This window comes from Trifolium pratense, linkage group LG4 (assembly GCF_020283565.1).
Source record: "Trifolium pratense cultivar HEN17-A07 linkage group LG4, ARS_RC_1.1, whole genome shotgun sequence".
Taxonomy (NCBI): Eukaryota; Viridiplantae; Streptophyta; class Magnoliopsida; order Fabales; family Fabaceae; genus Trifolium; species Trifolium pratense.
Window position 1 is genome coordinate 4,641,118 of NC_060062.1, and position 12,654 is coordinate 4,653,771.

General features: G+C 29.5%; 1 protein-coding gene across 2 annotated transcripts; it reads left to right on the forward strand.

The window, feature by feature from the left end:
• Positions 1-339: 339 nt before the first annotated feature.
• On the forward strand, positions 340-2,747 carry LOC123921498. 2 transcript variants are annotated; one of them, XM_045974073.1, is made up of 5 exons: positions 341-821; positions 1,663-1,713; positions 1,899-1,961; positions 2,071-2,139; positions 2,241-2,747. In XM_045974073.1, the coding sequence occupies exons 1-5, from the start codon at positions 489-491 to the stop codon at positions 2,382-2,384; spliced, it is 660 nt and encodes a 219-aa protein (XP_045830029.1). In that variant the 5' UTR covers positions 341-488; the 3' UTR covers positions 2,385-2,747. The 2 variants fall into 2 exon arrangements, with proteins under 2 accessions (XP_045830030.1, XP_045830029.1); XM_045974074.1 differs by lacking the exon at positions 1,899-1,961 and having other exon boundaries at positions 340-821.
• The last annotated feature ends 9,907 nt before the right edge of the window (positions 2,748-12,654 follow it).

Below are 12,654 nucleotides of genomic sequence, written 5' to 3' on the forward strand. Positions count from 1 at the left end.
TTATATTTAGGTACAAAGATAGTATTTTTTTTTTACTTCTCACAATTTTTTTTTATAAAAATAACAACAATTAATTGATCAAAATAATAAAAGATTTAAACTTTTATCTATAAAATATTGCAATTGTGGTAACAAAATGTGATATATAAGAAACACAATATTACTTTATCCAAAAAAACAAACACAATATTACTAATCTTTTTATTTTATCTTTTTACAAAAAAATCTTACTGTATCTTTTTTTCACAAAAAAAATCTAATCTTTTTATTACTATATCTTTTTTTAACAAAATATCCAAGAAAAAGAGTGATATATAAATAGGTCTATAAACCCTTTCACTCCATTAAATAACACATTCCTCACACTTCACTCACCAACACAATTTCCCTTTCTCTCTCTACACTTTCTCTTTCTACTTTCTCCTTCGCAAACCACACTTCTCTTCTTCATCTCTTTCTCAGAGCTGTGAGATAAAGTGTTAGCAATCATGTACGAATTCAACGACGATAACTGGGTCGAAACGGCAATGCTTGATGATACAATCGTTGCAAGCTTTCTTCTAACCCTAAACAAGAAAACCTCATCATCATCATCATCTTCAACACTTTCTCCGCCGTTTAATGTTCACTGGACCATTCGTCAACGCCGTTCAAAGCCTCGCTCTCATACTTCAAAGATTAAAATTCAATCTAGAAGACCTAGCCCCACAACTCCTCTCTCTTGGAGTTCCGCCACTTCTGCTTCCGCTGCCGCAACAACCACCGACGGTAATGAAGAATCCACTCGTTTCAATAAATCGGCTCATACTTCAAGATCTAAGGTACGATTTCAATTTACAATTTTAGATTCGATTTTCTCTAAAAAAAAATCGTCTTTTTAATTTTTTTTCCGGTTCGGTTTTTTTCTTCATCTTCTCTTCCGGTTTTTTTTGTGTGTTGTTCACGCATGCCTTGTTTGAACGAAACAAACCAGTCATGAAATTCTCTCTTTTCTGACTCTGACAACAATTTTTGGTTTTTGTTTAATTTTTTTTTTTGTTTGTACGAAAGTACCATTTGTTAATTCGGGGGGTATTTTTGTCATTCGAAACTTGTGTTTTCCTATGATATTCTGAAATTGTGTTAGATTAGTTTAATGTGATTTTTGTATGTCCTTGATATTGTTCTTGTCAAAAAAAAAAAAAATCTTGATATTGTTTAATTTGTTTTTTTACGAAAGTACCCTTTGTTAATTAGGGGTATTTTTGTCATTCAAAACTTGCGCCTTCCTATGATGTTCTGAAATTGTGTTAGATTAGTTTAATGTGATTTTTGTATGTCTAAGATCTTGATATTGTTTAATTTGTTTTTTTTACGAAAGTACCCTTTGTTAATTAGCGGTATTTTTGTCATTCAATACTTGCTCCTTCCTATGATGTTCTGAAATTGTGTTAGATTAGTTTTAATGTGATTTTTGTATGTCTAAGATCTTGATATTGTTTAATTTGTTTTTTTACGAAAGTGCCCTTTGTTAATTCGGGGTATTTTTGTCATTCAAAACTTGTGCCATCCTATGATGTTATGAAATTGTGTTAGATTCTACCTTGGTTTTGTATAGTTTAATGCGATTTTTGTATGATTAAGATTTTGATATATTTACTAAATGTTGGTATCTTGCTGCAGATTGATGAGCAAAGTGAAGGCAATGCCAACAAAAGGTCAAGAAAGAAAAGGGTAAGTTCAAACTTTTCTTTGAATTTCTATCTTCTGTTTTAATAATTTCATCATATTCATGAGTCACAATAAAAAAAAATTAAATCTTTTTCAACTTGTCTATGTGTGTGCAATTCATTTTTGGAAGAAAATAATGTGTCCTGTTTTAAGTTAGATGCTTAATATCTCGATGATTTTAAATGCAGTCTCGAACTGAACTACTCGAGGAAGAGCAGTTGCTTCTGAAAGAAAGGGGAAATTTGAAAGATGTATGATTCATTGATCTGTACTAGTTTTCTTAGTTTATAGTATTTTTTAGAATCACACACACATTGAGATATATTTCTTATTGTTTTTCTAATTTGAAATTTTGCACAGAAATTGGCATACATGCATCTCACTGTGGAGAAACAAAGAGCCAACAATGCTGGCTTGAAAAAAATTAAGGTAAAGTATTTTATTTTTCTAATTTGAAATTTTGCACAGAAACTGGCATACAATGTCCTCTACTTTTTTTAATATCTAATTATGTTTTTGTTATCTTACAGCTTAATTTGGTGTCAGAATCAGAAAATAACAAAAACAAAGCTTTAACCTCTCTGGTGGTGTCTGGAAAATCTAAACCATTCCTGCTTCCTGATTTGAATCTTCCTCCAGAGGAAGAACATTATGATAACCTTAGATTGAGATAATGTAATTGTTGGTGCTGGGCAGGGCGCCTCAACTGTTTTTTTTCCCCCATTTTTTATAGGTATACATTGTTAGGTAAAATGGTGTTCTCTATTATTCACACAAGGCAATGTGCCTTATATATGCAAGTTACAAGGGAGTTTACAACAAGCTTAAGCTCCAAGCAACCTTTTGGCTTAAGCCTTGCGCGCGCGCCTATGAGCTTGGCAAGGCAAGGCCCATTAGTTTACATCTAACATACATATAGATATTTTTTTAGTCATTATAGTATATAATACATGTAACCGCTTCTATAAGTATTTAATACTTTAAATACTTATAACTGTTCAAAGTTATTTTTTTAATGAAATTGACTCTAAAAGATTCTCGGGTGATTGTATTTCCTCGTCATTATTATTTTTGTCATATTGTCGTGTTTTAAAGCTACGACACTTTGTTAGAAGTGTCAGTTCTATACTAAACTTATTTTCAACTTTTTACTCCATAAAAGGAGAAGTCGGACCAAAGAGATTTTTTTAAAAGTACTTGATAAGATAAAAAAAAGTTGCTTATTTTGTGTGTAAAATGCATCAATAATAAGCTTTTTGGTATAGTTAATGAACTTTTTCTAAACAGCTTTTCGGCAATGTCCACCTTCGAATCTCGCTAAATGCAAATCATATATATTTAAGGCGAGTGCTATATGGTGAAATAGTTGATTAAGTCTTTCACAGTGCAAGACTAACTTTCTCCCTTGGATTAAAATGTTCCTTAATGGTCTCACAACACATGATTTGGTCGTGTATCATTTGACTCTACAGATTTGGTCCAATTTCTTTTTCTCATCTCGTTTGTCTTCTGCTTTAGCCATGGCGTGGCTTGGATAATCACGGCCTTTTTCTCATCTTGTTCTTAAGAAATTTCAGTTAAAAAGTTTATCCACTCTTTCGCCTCACTATCTCTCTTGTTTTATTAATTAGTTTCTTCAATATGATTAGGGATCTAAAATTTTCATATTGTTGGATATTTATCTTTTTTTCATTAAAAGGATTAATTAGTTTAAAGGGTCTTTTGTTTCATTTAGTCAAATGTAAATGTATTGGTAAACCAGATTCATGACGGAGGGGATGAGTGAAAAGGGTGGAGGAAGAAGAAGAAAAAAAGGTGTGTGTAGAGGGTATATCATATTTATGTATAGATAGATCAATCTAATGGTTATTATTTATTTGTGCACCATGAAACATATGTTTCACTATTGCACGTTAGCCAAAACCTATATTTAAATGATATTTGCATCGGCCCTAATTTCATGTGCAATATTATTTTTACTTTTTTTTTTCAAGTCATGTGCATTATTGTTTAGCTTTACAATAAAAGTGCATACTGCTATTAATTAAAATAATAAAATAAAAAAGCCAAAATAAAAAAATAAAAAAATAAAAATAAAATAAAATGTAGCACCATACGCATTATTGTTTCAAATTGTTTTAGATTCGTGTAAAAATTTAAATAAATGATCTATAATATATACTTCTAATTAAACGGTTGATTTTCTGAAATAGTTTTAGTTAAAATATTATATATAGACTCAGAAATTGAAGATAAAATATTGCACACAAAACGTTAATATTTGTATATTATATTTTTAAATTATTTTATTTGCTTATTATATGAAAACAAACAAAAATTAAATTAGAATTCATTTTAAGTTTTTTAAGAACGAATCACCAAACAACTTTAACTAATTTATTTTTAAAGTACTTACTTTGAAATTTGTTTTAAAGTAACTTTTAGACCATTAAAAGGTCAAGACTTTTAGCAATATTCATATTAGATTCAAAATACACATTTCTATCAAGGTTGTCAGAATCTAGTTTCTCCCGTCAACTCATCGTTTTGGCTAAGTGAAATCAAAACGTATATTCAACTAGTTAACTCGTAAAGTTTACCTCATATTAAAATGAACTTATATAATATATATTTTAACTTATTTAATTTTTAATATGAAATTAATAAAAAAAATTAATTTAGAAATTTAAGTGTTGTGAATATTAATTAAAGAAAATATGACAAAATTAATATATTATTAATTTTAAATAAAAATAAATTTTAAATATTAGATAATTTACACTTAATTGATTTTCTCCTGTTCTAATTAGTTAAATATGACTATATATAGTCATGCATTTCAATAACAAATAACACAACAACTATATTTTCATCAATATATCTTGTAAAGAAATCATATGTCTTTCATTTATTTTACGTATTAAATATGACTCTTTGAATCGTACATTACATATCACGTGAGATTGAATATTATACTCTCTCCATTTCAAATTACTTGTCGTTTTAGAAAAAAATATTGTTTCAAATTACCTGTCGTTTTGATAATTTAAGGTTATATTTTGTCTAATATACCCTTATGTAAATTCCAAATATTTAGGAGTAGTTGTTGAAACCGTAAGAGATTTAATATATATTTAAAAAACTAAAGTTTTTTTTAAATTATTTTTGGTACATATTATTTTTTTTTTGGTACATAATATATTAAATTTATTGCAAAGAAAAGTGTGTGAAAAAAATTATCGGTGAATTAAAATAAGGGTATAATAGGAAAATAAGATGCAAAAATACACTTTCTTAATTTCTTGTTTTTTTTTCTTTCTAAAACGACAAGTAATTTGAAACGGGGGGAGTGTATGATTGAAATACAAAATAATTGTATATTTTAACCCATATAGTTTTATTTGATTTTTAGGAAACCCCTATTATACTATGTCTCTTTTTTTTTACAATATTTATGCATCTATTATTTATCAAATAACTTATTATATTTAAATGTTCACATTCTTAGCCAAACTGATAGAAATGTCGAAATTGCTAGGTCAGACGTCATTTAGAAACAAACTGTGAAAGGAAACTATGATTCTCTGCTAAATAAATATACGATATATCTCTTGCGTAAATAATAAAATTATCATTGCAAAAGAATTATATTGAATTTGTTATAAAATTTAAATTAATATCCCTATTTTGCAATTTTTTAATAATTATTTTACATTAAAATATTATAATTTTCGTAGAGTTTTGATTTTTTTAGATTATCTAAATTAAAAAATTACCCTTGTGAGAAAATCACATATATATTTAAAAGTTAATTATTTGATCGACATATATATTTAAACAATTCCTTTCAAAATCACCGATTATCTAAATTACAAAATTCCCTTCACCGACTCTTACAAAAGGTTTCCTAACCTCACATCCCTCACTTTCAAAATCTACTCCGTACATTGAACTCCCTTCTTACCCGAATCTCCACTTTCCCTAATTTATCACACACCAGATCTCTCGCTCTCTACAAAGTCACCGACAATATTCCTGCATATGGGTTGCGAGCTATCTCCAAAAAGATCACAAATTTGAAATTTCTCACTTGTTCTAAAATGCGCCATGTCGATAAGAATAATCTCTTTCTAATGGTTGATTGTTTCCCTTTACTCGAAGAACTCAACCTTAGTTACCCCCTTGTTACATATATATTTAAACAATTCCTTTCAAAATTACCCTTGTGAGCCAACAATGCTAGCTTGAAGAAAATTAAGGCGAGACCTAGTTATTCCTCTACCATTTTTAAGATATTTTATTTTCCTAATTGTCACTTTCAACATTAAGTTTGAAACCTCTACTTAATGATTGCTTGAATGGAATGGATTTAGTCACAAGAATATGGTGTATTAATGTATCTATGTTTTTGTTCTCTTGTAACAACTTAATTTGGTGTCATAAAATAACACAAAGAAAGCGGAACCTCTCTGTTGTCTGGAAAAGCTGTTCTTGACCCACCACAACTTGTGAAAACATTTCTACTTCCCGATTTAAATGTCCCGCTAGAGGAGATATTTAATTTTGATTTTTATATTTTTGTACAAAAGAGAAGTAAATCACTAGAATTTTTTATAAGAGTAAATCACTAGATTTATTTTTACTCAATCACAGTAGAATAAAATATATCATATTTTTCTTTGTTTGGTAGTTTAGTAATTACAAATTTCACCCTTGTAGTACATATGTTCGAGATCTAAACTTTAATCCCTACATATAAAATACAATATTCTAAATAATTGAGTTAAATTTACGAGGAAAATATAATCTAACTCTTGAACACTACTACTACGCTTCTTACATGTACTCATAAGTGCATAAAAATCAATATCAATTCAGACATGAAATAATTTACTTAAAATTTATCAAACATCAAACTCACAACCCAATCAAAAGCATCAAACTCACGATCCATAAAAGGAAAAAAAATTGAAGCCAATTATTGTATGCGCAAGCAGTAGCGCAATAATATTTGGTTATACAATCATGAAAAATTAATTTTAAATAAATTTTGATTTGAAACCTAAAGGTACTTGATTCGAAACTTGACATTAGCAAATTTTTTTTTTTTTTGAATTGACACTTTTATGCTCCTCGAGTTGTGTCAAGCTCAAATTTTTGCTTCTAGTTCAAATAAACGAAAAATATGAATCAAAGCCCCTAACTTTTGTATGCTATCAATGATCTCTTTGCTACGGCGGCAGTGATTCTCTCCCTAGGGAGCATGTTTTTCTAATCAAGTGTTCCCTTTGTGAGTGCTTGGGTCGATTCGATTGGTTCCATATCCCAATCTGGTCGTTTTGTGTCTTGGTGTAACCGGATTTGTTTCCGTTTCTGATTCCTCCTTCGTTCTCAGCAATTACGATTGGCGACGATTACGGGTAAATTTGCTGGTTGGTTAAACAAATTAAAAAGAGTGCATTGTGGTAAAAAAAAATTGAATTTGCCGTCCACTCAAAGAATTACATTTGTTTGTGTCCTAGCATCAATTTTAGCCTTCTTTGAGTTTTCTTTGTAACTCTTTCTTTTCATTTTCCATCCAATTATATGTACAACATCTTAATTAACATCTAGTTTAAGAGAAAATGGATGAACAGAAGTTGGATGAGAGTAAATGAGAGCAATTTTTCCATAAAAAAAAAGAAAAAGAAAAGAAGAAAGGAATTAATTTTTCTGGTTTAATTGTGTGAATAAGAGGAAAAGGATTTGGCATGAGAATTCAAACTAAAGTTCAATAATCTCCATTGATTTTTCTAGTAGTGTGATAAAAACTTTAATGTATACTAATATTAACGACTAATTACTGATTTTGACTGTTTAATTATGAGTTTAAAAAAATCGCACAAATTTATTCCCACATTAATAAACAATAAGTTCGAATGAAAACACAATATCTTATAGTTGTTCGTCCTTTTTGCAAAAGTAACAATTACACTTACACACATTGAACATCAACCATTTACTTACGTAGTTACGTTAGACCTTGTTTGGAGTATCTTCTTTTAAACTACTCCATATTAAGGTAATCAATAGTAGTAATTGCTACTCCGTTTTTTTTTTATTTCTCGTAATTTTAAATTTATTTGTACTTGCTCAAAAATCAAAAAGTTTATTACTTTTTTTTTTTACGTAAATAAGCTTAGTGCATTTCATTTTCAACAATATTGGTAATACATGTGAAAATATCAATAAAGATGGAATAGAAATTAAACTAGCTATATATATATATAGTCATTTTTGCTTTTTTCTCAAAATAAAATCAACTCGCGAGTTTCTAAAATAAGAGTTATTGACACTTAAACAATCTATGATTGCAACAACAAATTCAAATACATCCAGCCTCTTTCTCACGTTGAATGTTGTAACAACATTTCCAAAATCAAGCTCGAAGTTAACATTTTTCAGTTGAAGCTCATAGATCCAATTTCATGCACTAAAGGAGGCCAAAAGCTTCATCAATATCAACATCACAAATTTGAAAGAACTATTATGTTTTAGCAAACACAAATACCTTGATCATCTATAATGCACATACCAATACCAACTTTGTTGTGGTGGTGGGTAGAAAAAAAATGCATCAACACGTTGCACATATATCTTCCATTTTATTACAACTACAACTATTTTCATCATTGCAGTAAAATAATAAATAGATATCGTTTGGAACTTTAAAAAGTGAAAACTACAAATAAAGTCTACTACTCCGAATTCAAGGAGTATTCAAGAAGTAACATTCTTGCTAGTGACATACTGTTGTGTTGTCCTCGTTATTGAAAACTCCGAATTTTAGGCAAAAACTTGTCCTTCATGTACTAAAACCTACTCCTAATGCTACTGATGACGCAAGTAAATTAAGACCAATTTTCTAAGATACTGTGCACCAAGTATATCATTCAAAGAATCATAATTTATGCAAGTAAATGATTGTGTTTATGTGGTTGATGAATTTTTTATATGTCAAATTCTACTAAGATAAATACGGATATTGGATATGACCAGGGACAGTCCTGAGTATTTGGAGGTTCGACTTAAATATTAAAATGGACTCTTAATAAAAAAAAAATACAATTTTTAAATAAATAATCATGTTTTACACAAAAAATTGAAATTCATGCTCTATTTAAATTATAAATAACATTAAAAACACAATAATTATCATTATAAATAACATAAAAAGATATTTATCATAATCAAGGCCAATTTTAATTTAATTTGAAATAAATAGAGCTAAAATTATGCAAAAAAATGAAATTGTTGGGATTTGAACCATAGACCATGCACAATTGCACACACAAACATCACAACTTACCACTAGTCTATTAATGCAAATGAAATACTTAATAAAAATTGACAATATATAACTATTAATAATGTAAGGTTTCGAAATTTTGTGGCCTAAATTTTTATCGAAATTTGGAGACCCGATGTTGTCACATATGTTGCATGTGTGGTAGGGCCGCCCCTGGATATGACACAGAAAGTTTGACACGTCGACACAGATAATAATTTGAAAAAAGACATAATTCAATGTAGTTATAAGTATCGATATCATGTCGATGTCCAATACTGACACGTATTCGACACCCGAACATGTCTAATCCGAGGATTGTCCATACTTCATTGATCCGACATCTCTCTAACTAAGTTCTCATTACCATTTTCGTGCAAAGTAAACATATTGATATTGAAGAATATTCAAAAGCACCTTCTTAAATTGACCTTAAATAACAAACAAAATAAATGTTTCATAATTTATGCAGAGACACAATTTCCACAAGCCATGAAATGAAATGTTCCAAAAACATGATGAAAGCTTGTGCAAATTTGCATAGCACTTAAGTACAAAAATGATAAAGATATCATTGAATCACACTTTCTTTGTCTCTTATTCTTGGGACTTGCTTAATGGTTGGCAACTATAGAGGAAATCATGGATAAACGTGGCAAGGCCAAAACCCTTGGTCTAAAGAATGAGCAATGTGCAAAACACAAAAAAAACTTCTTGTGCTTTACACTTTGGTTCTCAATTCTATATGAAAATTGGAAACATACATTCTCATTCTCCAAACGCACGCATGGCCACGTTTATGTGTGAATGAGACATTCTTTATTCGCTATATTCACTCAAATAATCCCAAAAAACTAGTAGTTAGTTGGTTCACATGTAATTTATGTTGGACTTAGTACGAAGGATTACATATCATCTCACGTAACTATAATTGAAAAGAGATTGAAACATTTGATATAAGAACCGATCTTCGAACCAAGTTATGTCTATTAGACCAAATATTGGTGGTGAAAAAATAAAATAAATAATCCACCAATAAAGGATATGCGGTTCCGACATAGAAAATGAGATATGGCCTAATTTTTTTTCTTACAAAAAAAAATACTTTTTTATAAGACATAAAATATGACAAATTAATTGCCTTGATCAAGCTCTTAGCCTTATATTAACTCAACCTATAAGTTAGTTTTTTTATTTTCTTTTATTTTGAGAAACTATGAGTTAGTTATCTAGTACATTGTGTTCTTAACCACATGTTGGTAGAATTGGGCCTAACTCAACTTTACAAAACTGGCTTGTAAGGTGACTATTGCCTCTAGTATATTAACATGATGTTTTCTCTCCCGACCCCCCACCTTTCTTTTCTACTCCCTGAATTTTCGTTTTTGCCCTTGGGGGGTACTTCGGTTTGTCCGAAACGAATTTTTTTGTCATGCTAAAAAATTTCGGTTAATAAAAACGAAATTTTGTGTTCCAATTTTTTTTCCAGATTTCCTACATAAATTCAGCATCATACTTTCAACTTCCACAATTTATTTGAAATACTAAACAATGTCCGATTTGAGTAAACGATCACTTGTTGGAAAGATTAGGGTGTCAAGATTACAAATATAATTTTTGTTTTGAGGTTTAACTATCCAATTGGTTCAGTTTGACCAAATAATGGATACTGGTATAGAAACAGAGCAGAAACTTTTCTCAAACTTGTAGGTAGATTTTCTCATACTATACTTAATGAAATTTAACAATTTCGGTGTCAATCATGTAGTAAATTTTGTCTTCTTTACACTAGATTACAAATCATTATCATACGACTTATATTTAGAGAGATATGATAAATTTACCACATGGAGCTCTACACGAATTTTCACATAAATCTTTCTTCTTTTCTTAACATTTATGTTATTTCGGTTTATATAAACCAATTTTTTTTCCATGTTTAAAAATTTCGGTTTGTATAAACCGAAATAAGTTGGCCAAATTTTTTCAAAATACGAGGGGCAAAATGAGATTTTAGGGGGTATAAAAGAAACCGTGGAGGTCGGGAGAAAAAACATCTATAAACATTTATTCAGGCCATCTCGCAATCGATGTGAGACTTCTTAACACACCCCCTCACGCCCAGTACTATTGGGCTTGGTGCGTGGATATAAGCGGTGGATGGTCTGATAACAGAAACCTAATAACAGGATATGCGCTATATTCTTATTAGATAATAGTTCGTCATTCAACATTAAACATTTTTTAGAGTAGTGCACCACATTAAGAAATGTTTATATGGACACAAGCTCAAGTAAATTCACATTAAATTAAAAAAATCAAAGAGAAAATAATTAAAGCTATGTTTGGAGATGAACACTTAGATAGTCACAAGCCTAAATAAAAACATTTGGATTGATGAAATATAATGGAATAAAGTGGAGCCAAATATGATGGAAATGTAATGAAGCGAATAAAATAAATCCCTCATTCAATTATTTGGATATTTTAGAAACGATGTGAACAAAATTGAAGGTAAGTGATGGTATGAGATGAAATCTATTAGTATTTTTCAAATCCAAACGATCAAACATTATTCTATTTCATCTATTTCTGTTTCCTTCCATCTTATTCCATCAATTTAAACATAACCTAAAGTGATGATATTAATTAATGTAACTATTTTACATATTTTCCTGATTTTATACCTAAATATTTGTGCCTATATAAGATTATCTCACTAGTTACTACGAGAAACAAATTTTCAAAATGATTTTTTTTTAAAGAAAACTTGGTAATCTTCTCAAAATAATAGCTCGACAAAACAAAGATCATTGTCTAAAGTACAAATTAGTTGGCAATACAGAACAGCTGGTTCTCGCCTATCTGATCTAACAGCCATGCATAATTACTTTCTTGACTTAAGAATAACCCTGGCCCTGGCCCTGGCCCTATGACATCATTCATAAATCATTACTAGTACTAGTACTAGTTGTTAGATAGTAGTTATTATATTATTATGTAAGGGTAGTTTAGTCTTTTCTAATCTCTAGTTTATATACTATATTGTAACTCTTGTTTCATTAGCCTTGCTTATTATCATATTGAAACCCTAAGAGAAAGGGTGTTCTCTAATTTAGTCTTCTCCATGGTCACATCTATTTTGCGTATGTTCATCTATGTTAACATGGTATCAAAGAGCTTGGTTCATTCCGCCTATTGATTGAAAGAAACTAATTGAAGAACGGAAAAACAACAATTGGGTACTGTTTATTTTTTTTCTCTCGTCTCGTTGGATTAATTTGGTAATTTTGTTGATTGGATTATCTAAACAGGGGTTATCTAGTTATCTCCTGTATCTTGTTGATTGGTTCCAATCTCATTTTGATTGTAATTGAATTTTTGAGGCAAAAACAGGGTAGGCCACCGTTTGTATCTTTCATTGAAAAATTGCTTGGAATTGCTTCTTTCTTTTTTCGTAACAAAAGGAGGGCCACTTTATTGCATTGTTTGGGATCATATTCTTTTTTGTGTTTGATATCACTTTATTGCATTGGTTATAATTGAATGGACAACAAAACTTTCTTGAATCCTCCATATGAGATTGTTATTCCTTCTAACAAAGGTAAACATCAAAG

Bases quoted from the DNA above. Each gene is read 5' to 3' on its own strand.
- LOC123921498 (XM_045974073.1), top strand. From the start codon at position 489: ATGTACGAATTCAACGACGATAACTGGGTCGAAACGGCAATGCTTGAT. The intron at 822-1,662 runs GTACGATTTCAA...ATCTTGCTGCAG, and splicing joins CTCATACTTCAAGATCTAAG to ATTGATGAGCAAAGTGAAGG. The intron at 1,714-1,898 runs GTAAGTTCAAAC...TTTTAAATGCAG, and splicing joins AAAGGTCAAGAAAGAAAAGG to TCTCGAACTGAACTACTCGA.